Source organism: Mytilus californianus, unplaced genomic scaffold, assembly GCF_021869535.1.
Source record: "Mytilus californianus isolate M0D057914Y unplaced genomic scaffold, xbMytCali1.0.p SCAF_7, whole genome shotgun sequence".
In the NCBI taxonomy this organism is placed as follows: Eukaryota; Metazoa; Mollusca; class Bivalvia; order Mytilida; family Mytilidae; genus Mytilus; species Mytilus californianus.
Genome location: NW_026262723.1, coordinates 102,304,300 through 102,328,288, shown reverse-complemented (window position 1 = coordinate 102,328,288; position 23,989 = coordinate 102,304,300). Strand labels below are relative to the sequence as shown.

General features: G+C 31.8%; 1 protein-coding gene across 1 annotated transcript; it reads right to left on the bottom strand.

The window, feature by feature from the left end:
* Positions 1-9,447: 9,447 nt before the first annotated feature.
* On the bottom strand, positions 9,448-23,449 carry LOC127709596 (protocadherin-like wing polarity protein stan). The gene is made up of 11 exons (XM_052215198.1): positions 23,441-23,449; positions 23,017-23,078; positions 21,037-21,301; positions 20,535-20,762; positions 17,112-17,242; positions 16,439-16,635; positions 13,527-13,627; positions 11,411-11,536; positions 11,035-11,096; positions 9,907-10,162; positions 9,448-9,462 (listed from the first exon to the last, which is right to left on the bottom strand). Exons 1-11 carry the CDS (start codon positions 23,447-23,449, stop codon positions 9,448-9,450), a joined length of 1,452 nt encoding a protein of 483 aa, XP_052071158.1.
* Positions 23,450-23,989: the final 540 nt, after the last annotated feature.

Genomic DNA, 23,989 nt, shown 5'->3' with positions numbered 1-23,989 from the left:
TTTTTGGCCCCTAATTCCTAAACTTTTTGGGCAATTACCCCCAAAATCAATCCCAGCATTCCCTTTGTGATATGGAACCTTGTGATACAATGTCAGAGAGATCCATACACTTACACACAAGTTATTGTCATGAAACTAGAAAAATGCTTGTTTTTGGCCCCTTTTTGGCCCCTAATTCCTAAAATTTGGAGGCAATTACCTCCAAAATCAATCCCAGCATTCCCTTTGTGATATGGAACCTTGTGGTACAATGTCAGAAAGATCCATACACTAACACAAGTTATGTCTGGAAGTTACAAAAATGCTTATTTTTGGCCCCTTTTTCCTTAACTGTTGGTACCATAACCCCCAAAATCAATCCCCACCTTCCTTTTGTGGTATTGAACCTTGTGGTAAAATTTCATTGAGATCCATTCACTTAAACTAAAGTTAGAGTGTGAAAACTAATGTGTCTACGGACGACGACGACGCCGCCAACGTCATACCAATATACGACCACAAAAATTTTTTTCCGGTCGTATAAAAAACCATTAATGTTAGTAATAATGCCCAGAGTTTTTCTCTCCTACAATGTTCTGAATGATAAACATAATGTCAGCTTGGATATTTAGACTTTAAATCTACAACTCTAAATGTATTCTGTAGCTTTCAATATGCCCTCTACATGTACAATTAAATTAGCCAACCTTTGTTCTATACATACCCAACATTATTTATTTTACTTCCTCCAGCAGTATCCTCATTAACATTAAACTGATAACTTTTAGCTTGGAATTCTGGGATATGATCATTTACATCCTATAATTAAAAATTAAAAAATTAAATCTGAATATAAAACTTTCAACCTATTTATACATGCTTTCATCTTTTAGGAAAATATTTTTGACCAAATTCATGGCATCCATTGTAATCTGACAGCCCATATGTGTAAGGCAGATGTTTGTTATGATAACTCTTTTTTAATTTGATTACTTCAGTTGTAAACAAGTTGTCCTATTGAAAATACCAGTTTTACACCTTTTAAGAAACATTTTCCTCTTGCATTAGATATTGTCATGTTTTCTTTTGTTGTTCAACTACACTCAGCTATGGAAAAGACAAAACAGTTTCATAAATATCCACTCCTTTGTTTGCATTAATAGTCCAATTTATTCCATAAAGTATTGCATTTAAGGTACCATAATTTGTGCAAGACTGTAATGTATATCAGGTTAATATAGATAATTTGATAAATATGCATACAGGTAATTTGGTGCAAATGAATTTCGTATTCTGGCATAATTGATACCTTATAACTAAATTAGGCACAAAGATATATCTAAACAATAGGTTTACCTGCATCTTCAACAATGGCCACTTTTTAATAAACTGTTGACACAGAGTTTATGTCTGGCCTGCCGGCATAAAATTCAGAAAAAGACAACCTGATGGACAGCAACATTGCAAGTTAATTCAATGTCACTGGACCATGAACTAGTGGGCAGTGCCTTGAAATGGACAACAAACTGATATGAAAATATTCATCATTAAAGGGGAATAACTCTATCAAGAGTTAACTGACAATTTCAGTCATGTTGACCTATTAGGTGATCTTATCCTGCTGATAATTTTTCCTTTTAAAGTTTCTATTTATCAATTTTGATTTCAAGATGATAGGTAAAAAATGCAAAAAATGCAAAAAATTATCATTAAAGGACAATAACTCCAATAACGATTCGACTGAAGATTTCAGCCATTATGACTAATTTGTAGACCTTGCCTTGCTGATCATTTTTGCTATCTAAAGTTTTCATCTATCTATTATAGTTGTCAAGATAATAGGCAATAAAATGCTTCCCTGAGCGCAGCCTAATACGACCGCAGAGGTCGAACCCTGAACAGTTGGGGCAAATTTGGACACAATATTCAAGCTTGATACTGTCTGAATTTGGATTGTTATCAAATTTTTCACATAATATAGGTTTCTGACACAAAATAAATGTGGTCAAAGATCTTATAAATCCATTGCGCAATACTGTGCAATTGAAGATTTCTTCTTGAAACTTTTCAAAAATTTGAAATTTTATAAAAATTTTGAACAAAAAAATATGAATCCCTTAAAAAAAATTCAGAAAAAAATCCCCCCCCTCCAACTTTTTGAAACCCCCCTTGGAGCAATAACCCCAAAACTCAATCCCAGCCTTTCCTTTGTAGTATGGAACCTTGTAGTACAATTTCAGAGAGATCCATACACTTACACACAAGTTATTGTCTGGAAACTAGAAAAATGCTTGTTTTTGGCCCTTTTTTGGCCCCTAATTCCTACATGTTTGGGGCAATTAACCCCAAACTCAATCCCAGCCTTCCCTTTGTTATATTGAACCTTGTGGTACAATGTTAGAGAGATCTATACACTTACACACAAGTTATTGTCTGGAAACTAGAAAAATTCGTAAGGGTTCCGCGGAACCCAGTGTCTCGCCTACTTTTGCTGTTAATCGCAGGCTCAACAAAAATTAGGAAAAAAATTAATAAAATATTCCTCTCTATACTATCTTTTGATTGTAAGTAGCTTCTGTCCAAGTTTGGTAAAAATCCAGGATAGATTATGAATCTAATAAATGTTCAAAAAACTTAAACTGCAGTCTATGTAATGTTAACTGGAAGAAAAACTAAGTCCATTTATAAGTAAAATACGGAAAAAAAGGAACAAAATTTTAACAAAATTTCCTTCTAGATACTAGCTTTTACTCATAAACAAGCTTCTGTCCAAGTTTGGTACAAATCCAGGATAGTTTAAGAAAGTTTTTAAAATTTTAAAAACTTTTTCCACAGAGTGAATGTAATGTTAACTGGCAGAAAAACTAAGTCCATTTATAAGTAAAATACTGAAAAATGATTATTTTTTTTTAACAAAATTTACTTCTGGATACTATTTTATGATCATAAACAAGCTTCTTTCCAAGTTTGGTAGAAATCCAGGATAGTTTAAGAAAGTTGTTAAAATTTTAAAAACTTTAACCACAGAGTGAATGTAATGTTAACTGGCAGAAAAACTAAGTCCATTTATAAGTAAAATACAGAAAAAATGGAATTTTTTTTTACAAAATTTACTTTTGGATATTATCTTATGATCATAAACAAGCTTCTGTCCAAGTTTGGTAGAAATCCAGGATAGTTTAAGAAAGTTATTAAAATTTCAAAAACTTTAACCACAGAGTGAATATTTGTGGACGCCGACGACGACGCCGACGGAATGTAGGATCGCCATGTCTCGCTTTTTCGACAAAAGTCGAAGGCTCGACAAAAATGCTTGTTTTTGGCCCCTTTTTGGCCCTTAATTCCTAAACTGTTGGTCCCATAACCCCTAAAATGAATCCCAACCTTCTACTTGTGGTATTAAACATTGTGGTACAATTTCAGAGTAATCGAAATACTTATACACAAGTTATTATCCTGAAACTAGAAAAATGCTTGTTTTGGGCCCCTAATTTCTAAATAGTTAGGACCATCATCCCCAAAATCAATCCCAACCTTCCTTTTGTGGTATTGAACCTTCTGAAAAAATTTCATAAAGATCCATTTACTTAAACTAAAGTTATTGTCTGGAAACCAATGTGTCTTCGGACGACGACGACATCATTCCATTATACGATCCCAAAAATTTTTTCGCGGTCGTAGAAAAATTCAAAAATTGGGAAAAGATACCCCATTGTGGCCAAGTTTGGTTAAATTTGGCTCAGTAGTATCAGCATAGATGTTCTTAGTGAAGACAAAAGACGATGACAGATGATGATGAAAGACAACACATGCCAAGTTATAGCAAAAGACCGCTCTGGGCCTTTGGGTCAGACAAGCTAAAAATAACAATTGGTGCAAAAAGGACAGCAGGTTTTAATAGCAGTAATTTTGAAGGAATAAATCTGTAAGGACCTCAGTGTTAGTCTACATTGGAATATTCATTCATGGCAAGTTTTGACCTTTAAAATAGTCAAAATTAAAAAAAAAAAGTGTTGGAAATTTTTTTTTTGTCGCCAGTTGAAATAAAAAAAAGTCAAAATTTGCAACAATCTTGACAGACAACATAATTCATGCTTTCAAATTAAATACTTTCTTTCCTTCAATAAGAAAAACCCACATATTTATTTTGAGAAAGGGCTGTCATATAATGGCAGTAACTTAAAGTGTCATGAGATAAACAATCCTAACTCATAGAAACAAGGGAGATTTTGAAAGGAACTGTTAATGAGTATTAACATATCATAATTATAGGGTTTCCACCATAGAAATAAAAACATATGATTTCCACTAGGATTCAAAGTACTGCAACTCATTTGACAAAAAATCTTGTCAAGTAAAAACACTTGTAAGTCATGAACATTTCAGTATAACTTACAATCAATGTTTGATGTAAGATTTTTTTATGAAAAGAGCCCCTGCTAGTACCAACAAGAATATCTTTTATCTACTACTTACCTGAATAACTAGAATAACAGTCTGAATAGCATTCTTTGAACAGCCTTCTTTGGCAATATTTGTAGCAGTAAATGTAAGATTATTTTTTTGCTGAATTCCAGTAGCAGATGATTGTATACGGAATGGAGTAAGCACTTTTAAATAAGCATGTGTTGAATCAGGAGTAGTTAAATTCATATTCAAAAATATTAACGATGGATTAAACTTGTATCTACAGTCACGATTGGCTTTTGTTTTGTCATCATCATTAACCTGAAAAATATATACTTGATATCATATTTTATTTAACAAATCAGTTCTTCTCTCAAACATATTCCCCTCCTCTCCACAATCAATTAAAACAAATACATTAACTTAACAAACAGGAGTACATAAGCCATAGATCTTAAAATATTACACACATACTAAAAACATGCTCTGTCACACTACTACATTTCCATGTATAGTGAGCCATGAAATCTTGGTCAAACCCTTATTGGAGTATTTTCAAAATTCACATCATAATGAACAAGTGTAGTAAGTTGATTACAACTTAACCTCATGGTAAAATACTTTTACCAAAACTTTAACCTGATACAGGATAGACCAGCAGATGGATAGATGGATTACTGGATGAAGGAACAGACGCATAGACCTTACAAAATAATGCTTCCCTCTGTTGTAGATTAACCTTCTCCCTCTTATCCCATATTTTAAGTTCCTCCATTTTTAAAATGTACATCAAGTAAGCTGATAAAGGTAATGTCCCTTAAACACAGCCAATCATCTTCTGAGATCATCGGCAACCACACATTGATTAAATCTTTTTAAACAATGGGTCCAGAAAGACTTAAATTGCCAAAGATTTAGAGAAATATATATAGATGGGGCATACAAATAGATGCTGGTTATATGTCAATGAGATAGCAACCCAATGACAGAAATTATCATAAGACATCTAGATTGAACATATAGTATTCGACAATAGGCAGCTGTCTATACATAAACAATATGTCAAGCACTAAATCTCCTTCAGTCAAAATCTGCAGTCAACACAAATTCTTCAATTTCCTGACAATATAAGTTCAAGCTAGATAAAGCTTGGTAAAAATTATCAAGAAACTGATCTGTGCATTTGCAAGTGTTAAGACTCATGCACTTTGGTTCAAACTCCCTCACTCTAAGTTGACCTTGGATGAATTTGGCTATTTTGTTTAGGTCCTTTTTGGTCATAAAGCTCCTAATGTTTCTATGTATTTACAAGTAACACATCCCTGGCTTTCAAACCTTTAGGTCTGATCATTCCCGGTGAAGGTAAATCCAGAAAAGCACTTGGGACACACAAAATTTATAAAGTGTTTATTTCATTAAGAAAATGTGTTGTTTGTAGTAGAGGATTATATAGATTATTAAAGCAGGTAGAAGTAAAGTGATTTCTCTCTGGTCTTATCTCTGAGGAAACATGTGGTATTTTTATAAAATATCATTTGTGTTGCTGTCATAGTTCACTTGGATAAAGCTTCATCCAAATTATCAGTTTCTATGAATGACAGAAGAGAAAACTCTGATAGAAGCACAGATTTGCACATGAAAACCAAGGACAGAGGAAGACAAGTATATACCCATAGTTGTAACAGGGATACAACTATAAGGATTGTAATACACCTTTTTATGCATTGTACATCAACAGTTAAATATATTCTAGAATTCATTATAATTTAAAAACATATCAATGTATTTGCAATCCATCATCAATTTGCAATCCACTAATCAATTATCAATCCAATACTCCCTTAGTTATCAGTCTATTAAACATGATTGGATTTTCTATATCAAATGCATTAATGGGTCGAGTGAGCTAAATATAAATTCTGCTATAGTAAGTATATAAGAAAGTTTCTAATTGATAATATATTCCAGGGGCCTGTTATCCAATGATAAGGCCAGAGGATTCAACCTTCTATTTATTCATGCTATTTTGTATCTTTTAAATATTTGCAAATTTAATATTCTACAACTAAAGCAATTTTTTAATTACACCATATTATCTATGAGGCCTTGAAACATATTCTATTGTGTATAAATAGAGTCCATCTTAAAAAAACTTTGATCTTTTTAAAAAAAAAAAATTAAGTATAACAGGAATCACCCAACATTTTCTGAACAGAAAAAAACTGACATAACAATTCCCCAACAGATGACTTCTCTGACAAAAAACTGACTTAACAATTCCCCAACAGATGACTTCTCTGACAAAAAACTGACTTAACAAATCCCAAACAGATGACTTCTCTGACAAACAAGAGGCTCTCAAGAGCCTGAATCGCTCACCTGTATTTCAGAGGAGAAGATTTTTAAATGTTAGCAAACTTGATGAACAAATTGTGTAAAATTGTCTTTAAAGGGCAATAACTCCTTAAGGGGTCAATTGACAATTTTGGTCATATTAACCTTTTTGTAGATCTTACTTTGCTGAACATTATTGCTGCTTACAGTTTATATATATCTATAATAATATTCAAAATAATAACAAAAAACTGCAAAATTTTGTTAAAACTACCAATTCGGTGGCAGCAACCCAACAATGGGTTGTTCGATTCGTCTGATAATTTCAGGGCCGATAGATCTTGACCAATTAAACAATTTTTCCCCATGTCACATTTGCTCTAAAAGATTTAGTTTTTGAGATATAAGCCAAAAACTGCATTTGACCCTTATGTTCCATTTTTAGCCATGGCGGCCATGTTTGTCGATGGATACAAACTTCGGATACAATTTATAAACAAGACACCCTAAGGAACATTTAGTTAAAGTTTGAAGGTAATTGGCCCAGTAGTTTCAGAGGAGAAGATTTTTAAATGTTAGCAAACTTGATGAACAAATTGTGTAAAATTGTCTTTAAAGGGCAATAACTCCTTAAGGGGTCAATTGACAATTATGGTCGTATTAACTTTTTTGTAGATCTTACTTTGCTGAACATTATTGCTGCTTACAGTTTATATATATCTATTATAATATTCAAAATAATAACAAAAAACTGCAAAATTTTGTTAAAACTACCAATTCGGTGGCAGCAACCCAACAATGGGTTGTTCGATTCGTCTGAAAATTTCAGGGCCGATAGATCTTGACCAATTAAACAATTTTACCCCTGTCACATTTGCTCTAAAAGATTTAGTTTTTTGAGATATAAGCCAAAAACTGCATTTGACCCTTATGTTCTATTTTTAGCCATGGCGGCCATCTTTGTCGATGGATACAAACTTCGGATACAATTTATAAACAAGATACCCTAAGGAACATTTAGTTAAAGTTTGAAGGTAATTGGCCCAGTAGTTTCAGAGGAGAAGATTTTTAAATGTTAGCAAACTTGATGAACAAATTGTGTAAAATTGTCTTTAAAGGGCAATAACTCCTTAAGGGGTCAATTGACAATTATGGTCATATTAACTTTTTTGTAGATCTTACTTTGCTGAACATTATTGCTGCTTACAGTTTATATATATCTATAATAATATTCAAAATAATAACAAAAAACTGCAAAATTTTGTTAAAACTACCAATTCGGTGGCAGCAACCCAACAATGGGTTGTTCGATTCGTCTGAAAATTTCAGGGCCGATAGATCTTGACCAATTAAACAATTTTACCCCTGTCACATTTGCTCTAAAAGATTTAGTTTTTGAGATATACGCCAAAAACTGCATTTGACCCTTATGTTCTATTTTTAGCCATGGCGGCCATGTTTGTCAATGGATACAAACTTCGGATACACTTTATAAACAAGATACCCTAAGGAACATTTAGTTAAAGTTTGAAGGTAATTGGCCCAGTAGTTTCAGAGGAGAAGATTTTTAAATGTTAGCAAACTTGATGAACAAATTGTGTAAAATTGTCTTTAAAGGGCAATAACTCCTTAAGGGGTCAATTGACAATTATGGTCATATTAACTTTTTTGTAGACCTTACTTTGCTGAACATTATTGCTGCTTACAGTTTATATATATCTTTAATAATATTCAAAATAATAACAAAAAACTGCAAAATTTTGTTAAAACTACCAATTCGGTGGCAGCAACCCAACAATGGGTTGTTCGATTCGTCTGAAAATTTCAGAGCTGATAGATCTTGACCAATTGAACAACAGATTTGCTCTAAAAGCTTTAGTTTTTGAGATATAAGCCAAAAACTGCATTTGACCCCTATGTTCCATTTTTAGCCATGGCGGCCATGTTTGTCGATGGATCAAAACTTCGGATACAATTTATAAACTAGATACCCTAAGGAACATTTAGGTAAAGTTTGAAGGTATTTGGCCCAGTAGTTTCAGAGGAGAAGATTTTTGAAATAGTTTACGACGACAGACGACAACAGTCGACGACGACAGACAACGGACGACGACGGACGCCAAGTGATGGCATAAGCTAAAAACTGACTTAACAAATCCCAAACAGATGACTTCTCTGGCAAAAAACTGACTTAACAAATCCCAAACAGATGACTTCTCTGACAAAAAACTGACTTAATAAATCCCAAACAGATGACTTCTCTGACAAAAAACTGACTTAACAAATCCCAAACAGATGACTTCTCTGACAAAATAATAGACATACAAACAAAGACAAACAACAAGGTCAAGATAGCTTTATTTGGTACTACTACAAAATGAGTTGAGCTTAAACCAGTTGTACGCACACACAAACCTTAATATTTACTTTTCTTATTCTATCATGTATCCTAGCTGTGTTACAGTAAAGTACAAATTACTTGTTAGAAGTATAAATTTTAATATACACAAAGAAAATTAAGATGAAAATAGTAGGGCTATAAAAAAAATCCCACAGTCTTCGAATAACTTAAAGGTTACACACATTACCCCCAGATAAATTTGCTCTCTCCCCTGGCTCTCCATTGTCAATAAAAACTTATGTCCCTCCCTATTAGGGAGACAACTAAAAAATAGATCTCTAATTACAGGGTCAATTGCGAGAAATGGCAAATAGCATATTGGTATATCAAAAATAGGCTAACTTTCAAAAGTAACAAAACAGTTAACAACTTAGGAAAAGGAAAACAATAATATTTTGAAAATAAATGTAATACAAATTTAGGAAAAAAGATATTCAAGCGAACAAGAATAAAATATGTGGTTTTAAGTGAAATGGCATTTGGTTTTTGGTGAAGAGTTGACTCAATGGCATGCATAGCACATCCTCTTATTTGTTTATGTATATGGTGATATACATCTATTTCTTTTAAAATATGTACATGTAATAAATAGCTGAAAGAAGCAATATCTCAGAGTTGTTTGGAGTGTTTTCTGAAAAAGCTAGCTTTAATCTGTTTGCTAGCTCTAAAAAGAAGCCTGAAAGTTTCTAATATATGCCAAATAGTTGCAAAGACATTGAGACATGATAGATATAAACAATTTTACTATTTTTAAAATGAATTGGGAACATATTTGTTAAACCTACCATAAAGTTATGAAACACTGGTTGGTCATATTCCTTGAACAAGTAGGTAACCTCTTTGTCTATATAATATGGACAATTGTCATTTTTGTCTGTAACTTTTACAGTGACCTCTGCTGCTCCTGTCAATGGTGGATTTCCTTGATCTGTTGCCATGACAACAAATGTAATCAGACCACTGTCATCTACTAGCTCTCTGTCAAGGTGACCTTTTACTTTAACTTTACCAGTTTTAGAATCAACAGTAAAGTTTGTATTCCTGAAACAAAACAATTAACTTTGAATAAAGGTATTCATCCAACACATGAAAATGATCTGATAAGCAGAATACAAATTGGTCAGTACATAATGGGCCTCATATAGAGGAACAAAATCATGATCTGTAGTAAATAATCACTCGGTCATGATTTTGGACATGTTGCCATTTTAGTGAATGAACTGAGCTTATCAGTGCTGTTTTAAAGTGCAGAAGGTCATATGATATACTCTGAAACTTTTAAATGTTTGCAAACAACTGAATTTTCACATAAATCATTGTGTGAAATGGGGACTTTTCACTACTTTTTGGGATTTGATTTGCTAAAATGTGGATAATTTTAATAATCTCATGTGAACCCCAAAAATCAAGCAATATACATGGAAGACTCACTACTTCCAAACAAACAATCATATGGCCTTCAACAATGAGTAAAAACCATATTGCATAGCAAGCTACAAAAGGCCCTGACATGATAAATGTAAAACAATTCAAACGAGAAAACTTACAGCCTGAATTATGTAGAAAACAGTGAACAAAAATCAACTAGTGAGATTTATGAAGTTGCCTGAGTATATTAAGCTGCAGTGGTTATAAAGTGGCTCTTAACTTTATTAAAAGATATGCATGTTCACACCCTCCTCATTCTAAATCAGCTATCACATTTGGCAGGTGTGCTCGACTCCAATCTTAATTGACTAGGATTGCCAGTTTTACTACCAAAGGTCAGAGGTACTCTCCCCAGGCACTCAAGCTTCCTTCACCAATAAAAACTAGCCTACACGATATAGCCAATAGAGCTGAAAGTGGCGTTAAAAATCAACACTTAATCTATAAATTTACTGGAATTGTTATAATATGAAAAACTTATTTACCAAGGGCTTCCAATACTGTATGATATATTTTTGTTTCCTGGACTGTTATCTTTGTCTGTAGCCTACAAGTAAAAGTCATATCTGTTAGATATCGACCAAAATGCTGAGTTTTACTAAACTGTGAAAGCATAAAATGTAGATCATGGTGATCCAAATGTTCAAGAAGTGCACTTTAAATAAAACAGGAATGTTGAAGTTATATATGAAGGAAAGTTTAAATAAAGTTCCTAAATTTAAAAATTATTTATTAAAGCATGAAATAAAGGTCAATGTGACACAAATGTTGCAGATTAAAGTTTCCTATACAGAATACCAGCAGTTAAATACAGTTGAAATACCAAGAGGATTGTTTGAGATATGGAACCATGCTACATACCTGGACTGTAGTTACAGTGAAATTATCATCATTCTCAGCTACATCTCTGTAATAAACCTTTTGTTTAAACATGGGTGGGTGATTGTTGACATCTATTACATTGACTATTACTGTAGCTGTGCCTGTCTAATGTATAAGGCAAACAGGATAAAGAATTAAATAAAGGTGGATGGATGGTGACAAAAAAGTATATTTTTGAGTGTGTTAAATTTTTCTTTTTTCGCAGTAGAAATGTTATAACTAACATTTCCTGGTTCCTTTAAATGCATTGTACAATGCTATGAAATGTTAATAATGAACACAGTGAAGTATTTTAAAAGTACCAATCTAAGGCCTGAACATAACTAGACTAAAATAACACAATATTCAGTTTTCAAAATTTTCTGCTATTGTAGTTGTGACTGTCTGTTGTATGTAGTAAAAGAGGTTGGATATGATAGGTAAAAGCATAAATTTAATTGGATTATTGTAGAAATATTTTTCATTGAATGCTAGCTGTAACTGTCTGTTGTATAAAGTGAAACATGTTTAACATTATAGTCAAAGTAAACATTGACTGTTTACTTTAATCCTGTCTGTTGTATATAGAACAAGAATGTGTCCATAGTACACGGATGCCCCACTCGCCCTATCATTTTCTATGTTCAGTGGACCGTGAAATTGGGGTCAAAACTCTAATTTGACATTAAAATTAGAAAGATCATATCATAGGGAACATGTGTACTAAGTTTCAAGTTGATTGGAGTTCAACTTCATCAAAAACTACCTTGACCAAAAACTTTAACCTGAAGCGACCAAAAACTTTAACCTGAAGAGGGACAGACGGACGAACGGACGCAAAGACCGAAAAACATTATGCCCTTCTACTATCGTAGGTGGGGCATAAAAACAATATTTTTTGCAGTAAATCTTCATACTATACAAAAGGCTAGTGGTTGTTGCCAACTATTTTAATAACTGTCACTGTAGTTCAGTTACTGTATGTTTTTTAAAAACAAATTATTTGGAGCAGGACAGAGGATTGATTGTTGAAAATGTTTTTTTCCCTAAGATAACTCTTTAAAGATTTCAAATGTTACCATACAAATTAATTAGAAGGACAATTTTATTTTACAAATATTACATACTAGGATTTATCTATTTGGTCATGTTCAGAAATTTACATGTTTGTTTAAATCAGTGAGTTACGGATTAAATTTGTTTTCAAATTGTAAGATAAACACATGTATATATGTAGGACTCTGATGTGCAATGGGGACTTTGAAGTGCAATGGTCACCCTGAATGAGATGGTCTTCACTGATGTGCGATGGTTCTTTCGCTGATGTGCGATGTCTATAAGACACGTACTAGTTTTAAATCTACAGATGTCCGATTATTATGAGAGTTTAAATTTTTTATTAGTTAGAATATAAATACCAAACATTCAACATTTTCTCCAGTTGCAGTAAAAATCATCTACTGGATGATCTATCTCTTTTCTTGTTATTATTCACAGCAGCCATATAGATGTTTTGCTTATTTTGTTTCGTTCTGACTAATCAAGTAGTATAAGCATTTCAAACAACTTCCACGTTTTTCAGTCATTGTAATTAGAACTGGTTTTAAAGGAAAATAACCTTTGTATGTAGGTTCTATAGTGGTCAATTTCTGAACGATTCTATGAATGACTGCTTTTTGGTTTGGTCTAAGCTATTTTCTAAGTACACTGCAACATTACAGTAAGAACGAGAAAGGCAAAGACTATATACCTTGACTATTTCAAATTAAACTGTTTTACTTAAAAAAAAATAACTAAAAAGCTACTTCTGACAAACAAATTGACTTCTACATGGACATGTGAATATGAAAAATATAGATTAAGTAGTCCATCACACTTCAGCATTACCAACATCCCATTTCGGCGTAGGAAACAACAACATAGCGTGACAATGCCACCATCGCACTTCAGCGTGATCAAAAACACACTTCAGCATCAAACCATTGCACATCAGCATAACCATTGCAGTTCAGAGTAACATCGCAGTTCAGAGTCCTATACCTTTATATAAATAACATTAACAGAGAAATGAATAAATAATAGTGTTACAACAGATCCTTATATTCTATACACTTACTTTGTTTGAATCTTTTGCCTGTACTGTAAATGTTATTTTGGTCTTATCTATAAGTGACGATTTTAAGGTTAAAAGTCCAGTGTCAGATTCTAGGGAAAACTCTGAAATAAAATAATTAAATTGTCAGTATACTTATGTGCTATTCATTTATATAGATTCAACCACTGTATCCATTTTGATACATATAGATTCTTTCATTCATACCAGTGGATCATTAGATTTATTCAAACAAGATACCGTATAGCGGGTTATTTACGCGGGTGTAAAATTTCGCGATTTAAGGACAACAAAGTATACGAAAAAAATTTCCGGTTTTTATTTTGGTGGATTCTTAAGTCCTAATTAAATATTTTAGCGGATACTGCAGATAAAAAGTTGTAACAATTGAGAAGCAAGTGTCTATTGTTATGATTAATTAATTTTTTAACCTGAATGACGTCTTATTTATTGATTATATTCTGATACAGGTAATCAAAAGAATACCGGTAACTTAGATATTTGTCACAGGTATACAAACTTCTTGTAAATTTTACGGTTGATAAGTTACAAAATTGACCGAACCTTTGATGTACTTATTAATTAGGTTATAAAAGTGACTTACACCTCTTATGTAATTTGACACTAATTAATAAGGGTAATTACCTGATAGAGAACCTTACACTCTAAATCTATTTGACATGTATTGATAGGGGTATACACACCTAACAGCCATTTTATAAAATACATGAATGTACAATGCTCTTTGGCATTAATGTTGTTAAAACTATCCTATAACATTATTGACCTGCCTACCAGAAAAAAAAATATCGTTTACAAAACGCTTTAGCTATTATCAAGTGTCGAACGTATGCATAAATTTTCGCTGAATTTATTTTCGCGATTTTCATTTATCCGCCAAAATAAACGAAAATAAACACCCCACGAAAATAACCCGCTATATGGTAGTTAAATTATTGAATTTTAAAGTCAGAGCCTCAGCTAGGACTTTCAAATTCAATCATTTAACTATCGAGATTAGATAAATCCGATAATACATGAGTAACTATGTAAGAATCTGTTTTTTTGATGATTATCAAATAAATTTTCATTTTTGATAAATGAAAATCCCCTACAAGTTCCTTCCACATTCCTGATTTCTACGTCATACACTGATGAAACAGATGCGCAAAAACTTCATTTATGCATCGCTGGATCAAGTGGAAGACAGCATTAACTAGAGACCACTTTTAATCAAAAACATTGCATTCAATGAAATAAATATTCACATGAAATAGTAAACAACTTGAACATCAATTTCTAAAGTTCAAACCATTTCCATGTAGTAAAAGTTGTCAATTTCTCTAACACCTGTTGACACATTTCAATTCACCCAGAGACAGCTGATAAAGTTTATGACCTTTTAACTTAGCCTATCATCAACTGAGATCATCTGCAACCACACATTAATTAAATCATTTTTTAAAATTGGTATAGAAAGGGTTAAATTGCTTAAGAATTAGAGAAAGTATTTTTCAAGTCAGATTAGTTTATTTTTAACATGAACCACACACTGATTATAAAAAAATAATCCACCAGTGAGGTAATAAATCAGATAAGAGTTAGAGAAAGAAATATATATATATAAATATCTTTATATAGTCTTAAGATCATAACTGGTAATATTAAGTTATATGGCACGTATATTTTGTGATATTTTTTTGGATCGTTTACTAGAGAGTTGATTCTAAGGTCAGTCTGATAATACTGTTAATTGCAAGACTTTATTTGGATTTTCAGGTATGTATGATTCTAGCACTTGTTTATCACCTGACACCAATGGGATATTTCCCTGTAGCACATAGGAGGAACCCAGAACACTGTAGGGGGGTCTCGGTGGCCAAGTGGTCTATGTAGTCCAATAACTGTATCACTAGCCAGTAAACACTGAGGTTGTGAGTTCAAATCCCGCACGGGGCAGGTGCACTCGACTCCAATCTTAATTGACTAGGATTGTCAGTTTTCCTACCGAAGTTGGTGGTTCTCTCTGGTCACTCCGGTTTCCTCCACCAATAAAAACTGACCGCCACGAAATAGCACAATAGTGTTGACAGTGGCGTTAAACACCAATCAATTAATCAATCAATCAGAACACTGACTGTACTCTGTAGTACAGTGGTACTATACTGTACTATGATGTTCTATAATGAACTATACTGTACTAAACTGTACACTGGCAGTATAACTGTACTTTACAGTACAGTGGTGAATGAGTAATAGCTCCTACCATCCTGATATGTCTTAATCATTTGTTGGAGTTAACAATCAAAATGGTGCAAGTGAACAGTAAATGGGTGTATGAGAGTATTGTGGATTCATTTATTTTCGTGGATACCAATTTTCATGGATTGAAGAAAAATTGTATTTTGGTGGATATTTGATTGCATGGTTTTGCTAAAGTTTATATACAAGCCTTAGAAAATTTATACTTTGTTGAACATTTAAATTTGTGGTTTCTGTATACCCAAGAAATCAATGAAAATTGGTTATCACACGAATAATAATGAATCTACAGTATTTATAATCAGATTATCAATGAATATTAAAGAGTATCATCAACTATATGTGAAGTCTGTTAAATGTCAATCATACCCTATTTTCTATTATTATTTTTGCAAAGAATTCCGCTCAAGCCGGTGCTAGGGGCCGTCTTAAACTTGCAGTGAGGTGAGAGTTTTTTTTTTGTTCTGTGTCACTGTTCCTTTGAGATGAAGAACAGCAATAAAAGCGCTGTTCCTTTGCTTTTTGTGCGTTTTTTTGCTGTGCATGAACTGATTTTGTGTCATGGATGGATACCCTATATCCTTTGTTTTTCTACTATACCAGAAATAGCACTGGCTATGGAGTATAAAAGATGATATAGTCTGTACAATTACCATCATAGTATGCTATACCTGGAGTATTACTAGCTATGGAGTATTTAAGATCATCTCCATCTTTATCTGAAGCCTGTATAATTCCCACCATTGTCAACACTGGGGCATCCTCCATTACTTTAAATGTGTAGGTTTTGTTACTAAAGGAAGGAGAGTTGTCATTTTTGTTGTGGACATCAACTTCAACTACTGCTGTCCTACCATAAAAAAAAAAATCAATGTTAATTATTAGACCATCTTTCTTAAACATATTGCTTGCACTGCTGTAGTTACTGGTTGGAAACTTTTTGAAGATTTTGATTATGAATGTCAAGTATGCTGTATAAAGCTTTTCTAAATTTGTTATTCATCTCTAATGAATACAGCTTTTACCCTAGGTCTACTGTTTGGAAATAAAATTTCATAACTCAAAAAGTGTATTTTTGTGGTAAGGACTTTCTAACAAAGCTCAATAACAGGTGAATTACCTTGTAAATTTAAAGCTTCTTACAAACTCAATAAGAATAGTATGTCATATCTAATTTATAGTTTCCTAATAAAACTCAATTAATAAGTGTATTATACTTTAATTTATAGATTACTATGTTAATTATAGACTTCCTAACAAAACTCAGGAAGAAGTATAATTGTTAATTTAGGATTTTCTAACAAAACTTTTCATGAAGATCATTACCCTGTTAACTTAGGACTTCCATTGTCTGTAGCAAGGACTTGTAACATATAACTATGTACATCGTTGTCATAATCCAATCCTGTGGTAGCACTCACAGTTATTTCTCCTGTTAACTGGTTTATTATGAACATCTGCAAATAAATGTAAAATACAAGTTGATTACCACAATAAGTTACAAGTTAATTTCTAAATACTCAGTAATAAAACTTGAGAAGGGGATTTCAAAGTTGAAATGACATGTAATAAGTCTTTGTGATATCGTGTATCCATATTTTATCTTAAACAACAGTAACATTCTGTATTATTCAGGTTGAATAATAATAACTATAATCCATACCATACCGTATAATAATAACTATAATCCATACCATACCATATAATAATAACTGTAATCCATACCATACCGTATAATAATAACTATAATCCATACCATACCATATAATAATAACTGTAATCCATACCATACCATATAATAATAACTATAATCCATACCATACCACATAATAATAACTATAATCCATACCATACCATATAATAATAACTATAATCCATACCATACCATAAATTACTTAACTTACTGTGTTATTCAGACTATATGAGAACTTATCCTTATCTCCGTCCGTAGCCTTTACTGTACATCCATTTTTGCTGTTCCGACTGTTTTCATCAAATTTACATACATATACATCTGTAAAATTAGAAATTAACTTAGCAAAATTCTTAGCAGATAGGAGCAGACAAAACATGTACAGTCAGGGGAATTATTAGACAAAAATTGTCATTGATAAGTTGGTGTATGGGATCCAGCATCCATATTATTCATCACTTACAACAAAAAGGATTTTTTTTAATATATTTGTTATTTCTAGTTTTCCCACTTTGCTATATGTATAAGACTGGCCTATGAAAATATCTGTTTTTCTTACCATGATTGAACTTTGGAGTATTATCGTTAACATTCTGCACATTGACAGTAACTTGTCCTGTGGTATTTCTAGAGGTTCCATTATATAACAGATGGCCATCAGTAGCATGTATCTGTAGATGAAATTCGAAACATATATCACTTACAGTACATTAATTTACAGAAGAAAAACTTGGTGTTTACATGATTCAAAAGAATGCACTAAATTAATTCGACTCAAAATTGCAAAAATAAAATATGCAACTATTTTATAAGTAAATGATATGGAATGATGGAACTGCAAAAAAAAATAAAAATCATACTTTCCACTTTTTACTGCACAGTCTTTTCTAAAATACATGATGAAATCTGAAATTATATTGTAGCTTACATGTATAAATATAATGTTTAAAAGAATATCAAGACTTTACTTCTCTTAAAAACAAATATGTAATATACCGTTAAAACAAATTTTGTCTGATTTTCAAAATCCAGTGGTTTGACTAGATATATCTCTGCAGTTTTACTGTCCATATAGAAATGACCCAAAGGATCTCCATTCCCTATCCAGTAGGATATGGTGTTGTACTTGGGACTTGTATCACGATCTGTGGCATTTATCCTATTAAAAATATAGTCAGTTCCCTTAAAATAATCTCATGCAATTCTTGATCACTTATTGAATTAAATTTACATTCATTAAAAAATTTACAGAAATGTACTGTAAAGATCAACTAGTATTAACTCAAAATTGATATTATACTAATATCTTTCTTGCATTGTTATATTGAAAATATGAACGGTCTTGATGGAGCTAAATTTACAATGTTTTTTTTTCACTCAAAATCTTTCAAACACAGTACATGTATCATCAAATCAATTTAGTATGATGATTTAGAAGTTATTGCTGTGTTGGTGATCTTTCCTATTCTATATAACAGAGGAAAAGAAGAAATATGGTGCATAGTTTACCTTACTCCATCTAGTTTACTTCCAACAGTAAAACTTTCCTTTACATTCAGATTGTAGTTTTTTGGGGTGAATTGTGGAGGATATCTGTTTACGTCCTAAAATGTACAAAAAATATAATTATTTAAGACTGCAGACTGAAAATATATTTCGAACAACACATTCTTAAACTTCAGTGTAATTTAAAAGCTTGTTAACTTTCAATGTTCTTATAAAACAAACATATCTAACATTATAAGTATGACAACAATACTAATTTTAACATTTGAGTAGTACATATCTATGAGAGATTTTTCCTGTCCAGGTTAAAAAATCAAATACTGATTTAGTACTTTTTCATACATCTTTTACATAACTATTTTAATTTTCCACTTTGCAATTATAATTCACAATCATGCATAACATTTTTATCATTATTTCCTCCACAGGAAAACCTTGTCTGTCCTATGTACATGAAACTTCAATGTGACAATTTTGATTTATTTAGTTAAACATATATTTTGTTATTAATAGATTACCTTGAACAATAATATACCTGTCTAACCTATGTTTATACAATGAATCCTGAGAAAAATAAATACCATTCTATAAAGAAGCCATACTTTACCATATTCCAGCCAACAAACACAGAGAAATCATGTGTAGTACAGACCCACCATTAATTACTAAATAGTTTGATTCATTATTGTCTGCTTAACATCCAAGTGGCAAATTTTTCATATATGTTCAGTACATCATTAATGAAAAATCTACCTAGAAACAAACCTAGATCAGTACTTCGTGTCTTTTGTCTCAGTGTAAGTTGTTTTCTGTGCTTTGTGGTGGAAAGGAGTCTCATTGGCAATCACACTACATCTCCTTATTTTTTATATTTTCTAGAATAAACTAGACATACTGGGAACATGCCTACAATTTAACCAGAAATCCTTCTTCAGTGAACATTGAATTAACCAGACAACTTTTTATATGAACTTTGAGTGAACTAGATAGCTGTCAGGAACATACTGAGTAAAACACATATTTATCGACATCAGATGAAGATCGTAACACTTGTCCATTCAAACCCTGAGTAAACAAAATATCTGTCTACATTGAGTTCTGAGATAATTTTCTATAAACTTAACCTGAAAATACTAGATAGACAGGATACCTATTCCTAACAAAACTAAAATAAAGTGGAAACAGGTCTACTCCGAACAAAAATCAAACCAGATACCTATCTGTAATTAACACCAAGTAAACCTTGAGTAAACCAGTTATCTGTATATAACAAGCCCCTCAGTAAACTAGACACAGTAAACTAGACACATGTCTACAAAATATCTAGAGGTAACCAGTTTCTTATCTACACTCACTACACTGAACATTGTGAAAACCAGATACCTGGCTAAGCCACTCATTATATATCTATTTAAATGCATCTGAAATGAACATACAATTGGTACATGTAATCAGTTTAAATTGGTTTGGTTTATTAAGGTTTTACTATAAATAACTATGTGTTTAGCATGAAATGAGAATACATAGAATTTAATTCTGCTAAAAAATACCTGTACATTAATAACAACAGTCTGAGTGGCTCTGATATTTTTTAAACATGTAGGATTGTTTGACACAGTAATTGTCAGTTTGATCTGACCATTGATTGTATGTTCCATTGCTAAGGCTTCTGTTGCAGACAAATTGCCTGAATTTTGGTCGATAGTAAATCCAGTATGACTACCAATAAATGAGTAGGACATTTTTCTATTCACATCAGTCTTGTCCATGTCTTCCACCTGAAGAGGAAATTGTAAATGGCTTTGTCAGACCATTATTAAATTTTTTAAAAAATGTATGAATAAAATAGATATCATTTAAAACAAATCCTAATGTTTGTTATAGAGAACAATAGTTAAAAAGATATAAGTGATTCCTTATCAATAGTTTAATCATGAAGTTACTACCAGTAACTAAAATGGGATAGAAAACTGATTGAAAGACACTGCCTGTAATTGCAGTACAGGAAATCTGGTAAACTTTAAACTTCATCAGAAAATTGCCAACAGTTACCTGAATATGATGAAAGTTTGAAGGAATTTCAAGTTCTTTAAACAAGTATGTAGACCTTAGATCTTGTGTGTTAATGTAGGGACAATTATCATTGATGTCTGTGACCTCTACAGTGACCTCTGTTGTTCCTGTTAATGATGGCAGACCAAGGTCAGTTGCTATGACAACAAACTTTATGTGTCCTTCTGTGTCATCTATTGATTCTCTGTCTAATGCCCCAATAACTGTAATTTTACCTCCATTACCAATTGAAAAATTGGCTTTCCTGATGATGAAGAGTTAAAAACACATATTATATCAATGAAGTTTTACTGTTATTTTGTTCTTTGATTTTTTTTCCTTCATTGACTGTGTAAAAACTATTTTGCTATTTAGTGGTTTACATATTTTGAAGGTCAAACAATCATGTTACATACCTATAACAATGAAAATTTTTTAACCATATATTATTTAATAAGTCTTATTAAATATGTGAGCAATTCTATTATTACTGTTCATACGACAAGGTTATTTGTAAGCTGGTTCTCATACTTTTTGGAAAAAAATTCGTAAGGGTTCCGCGGAACCCAGTGTCTCGCTTACTTTTTCGGTTAATCTAATAAATGTTTAAAAACTTTAACTGCAGACTGAATGTAATGTTAACTGGAAAAAAACAAAATTTCCTTCTAGATACTAGCATTTGATCCTAAACAAGCTTCTGTCCAAGTTTGGTACAAATCCAAAATAGTATAAGAAAGTTATTAAAATTTTAAAAACTTTAACCACAGAGTGAATATGTTGTTTCCTGGCAGAAAATCTAAGTCCATTTAAAAGTAAAATACGGAAAAAATGGATTTTTTTTTTACAAAATTTTCTTCTAGATACTAGCTTTTGATCATAAACAAGCTTCTGTCCAAGTTTGGTACAAATCCAAAATAGTATAAGAAAGTTATTAAAATTTTAAAAACTTTAACCACAGAGTGAATGTGTTGTTTCCTGGCAGAAAATCTAAGTCCATTTAAAAGTAAAATAAGGAAAAAATGGATTTATTTCTTTACAAAATTTACTTCTAGATACTATCTTATGATCATAAACAAGCTTCTGTTTGGTACAAACCCAGGATAGTTTAAGAAAGTTATTAAAATTTCCTGGCAGAAAAACTAAGTCCATTTATAAGTAAAATACGGAAAAAATGGAATTTTATTTTTACAAAATTTACTTCTGGATACTATCTTATGATCATAAACAAGCTTCTGTGCAAGTTTGGTAGAAATCCAGGATAGTTTAAGAAAGTTATTAAAATTTCAAAAACCTTAACCACAGAGTGAATATTTGTGGACGCCGCCGCCGACGGAATGTAGGATCGCTATGTCTCCCATTTTCGACTAAAGTCGAAGGCTCGACAAAAAGACTGGTGGCATCAATAATTCCTTACATCACAATTTATAATTACAGAAACAATATTAGCAAATGTGTATGAACTGTTGATTTTACATGCATACCCTTTTCCTTTAATATAACCTAATATATGAATGAATAAAGTAGAGTTAAGCAGCATTTTTTCTAAATATAATATTTTTTATGCTCATTTAAAGCGAGGCATTTGTCTAATAGTTTGATATTTATTGTAAATGTTAAATATTTGTATTCTTTATTGTTTATTTGTGGTTTTTTTAGTAGCAATTCATTTGTTTGGATTTTATACCAATAAAATATCTTATCTTATCTTATCTTATCTTATCTTATCTTATCAATATATAGTCGTCACATGCCAGCCTTGTAACTATAAAGCTTACAGACAATCTTATGACAAAAAAGCAATGTTTGCCTATTTTGTGACCTATTTCATGACTGTTAATGCTGATCCAAGAACCAGTAAATCTATTTCAGATGGCCTATTTTACTGTTTGCAAAAAATGATAATACTGTATTCTAAAGATTCAGCTAAATATGACAAACTGAATCCAAGTAAAAAAATAAAATATAATGAAATTAACTTACCATGGTAGTTCTATACTGTAAGTTATCTTACTATTGTTACCTTTACCATCAATATCTGTAGCCTGGAATAAAAAAAAAATTGACGCTCAAAAATAGTAAGAAATTATTGAAGATATAAACTTGGTGTTTTAACAGTCAAGAATGAATATGATATTCTAAAACAATACTTTTATCTGTCTTCAATTGTCTTTAATATTGTTTAATGATTCAATACAATTATTTTCACTCGTATGAAAATTTGTCTGCCATTACTTAAAATCACACAAGTTCCCGCAAAATGTTGCAAAACAATTTAAAAGTTTGACATCTTAATAAAAAAGTGATTGGTGCTTCACATCAGAAGGCTATTCAGAGACAGATCTAGGGTCATTCCGAGAAAAAAATTCAGCTAAATACCAAAAGTGTAAATATGTCTATAGCTTGCCTGAATCATTTTTAAGTATCATTCAAAAACCTTAAAAGTAGCAATATTTCATATAAAAATGTGCCATAACTCTTGAAAGGTGATTGTGCAAATCTGCAAAATCAAACTCAATCTGAATTTGATAATGTAAGAAATTGTGTAAAAAATTTAAGATATGGTCAAGCAAGCCTTCAATTTAAAGCTCAACATTTTTCAAGTTATTTAGGCCACAATTGAAAACTGAACTGAACTTATTTACATGATATATGACAATGCATAAAAATTGCAAAAATAATGTTCTTGTAATGTATACAGTTTGTTACTTAAGCAATGAACATGAGCAAGGCTCAAGCACCTATTGCAGCAGTGACATACTAAAGAAATAGGTACAGGTAGATGTGACAAACTACCTAGACCACTTGATCACTTGACCAACAAGGCTCAACCGTGTACTGTAGCAGTGATCAACACTGAAGTTATCAATACAAGAAGATGTGACTAATTACCTGAACTACTTCACAGCCGAGGTATCATAATATCTGAAATTTCAACCTGAGCAATTTTGACCCA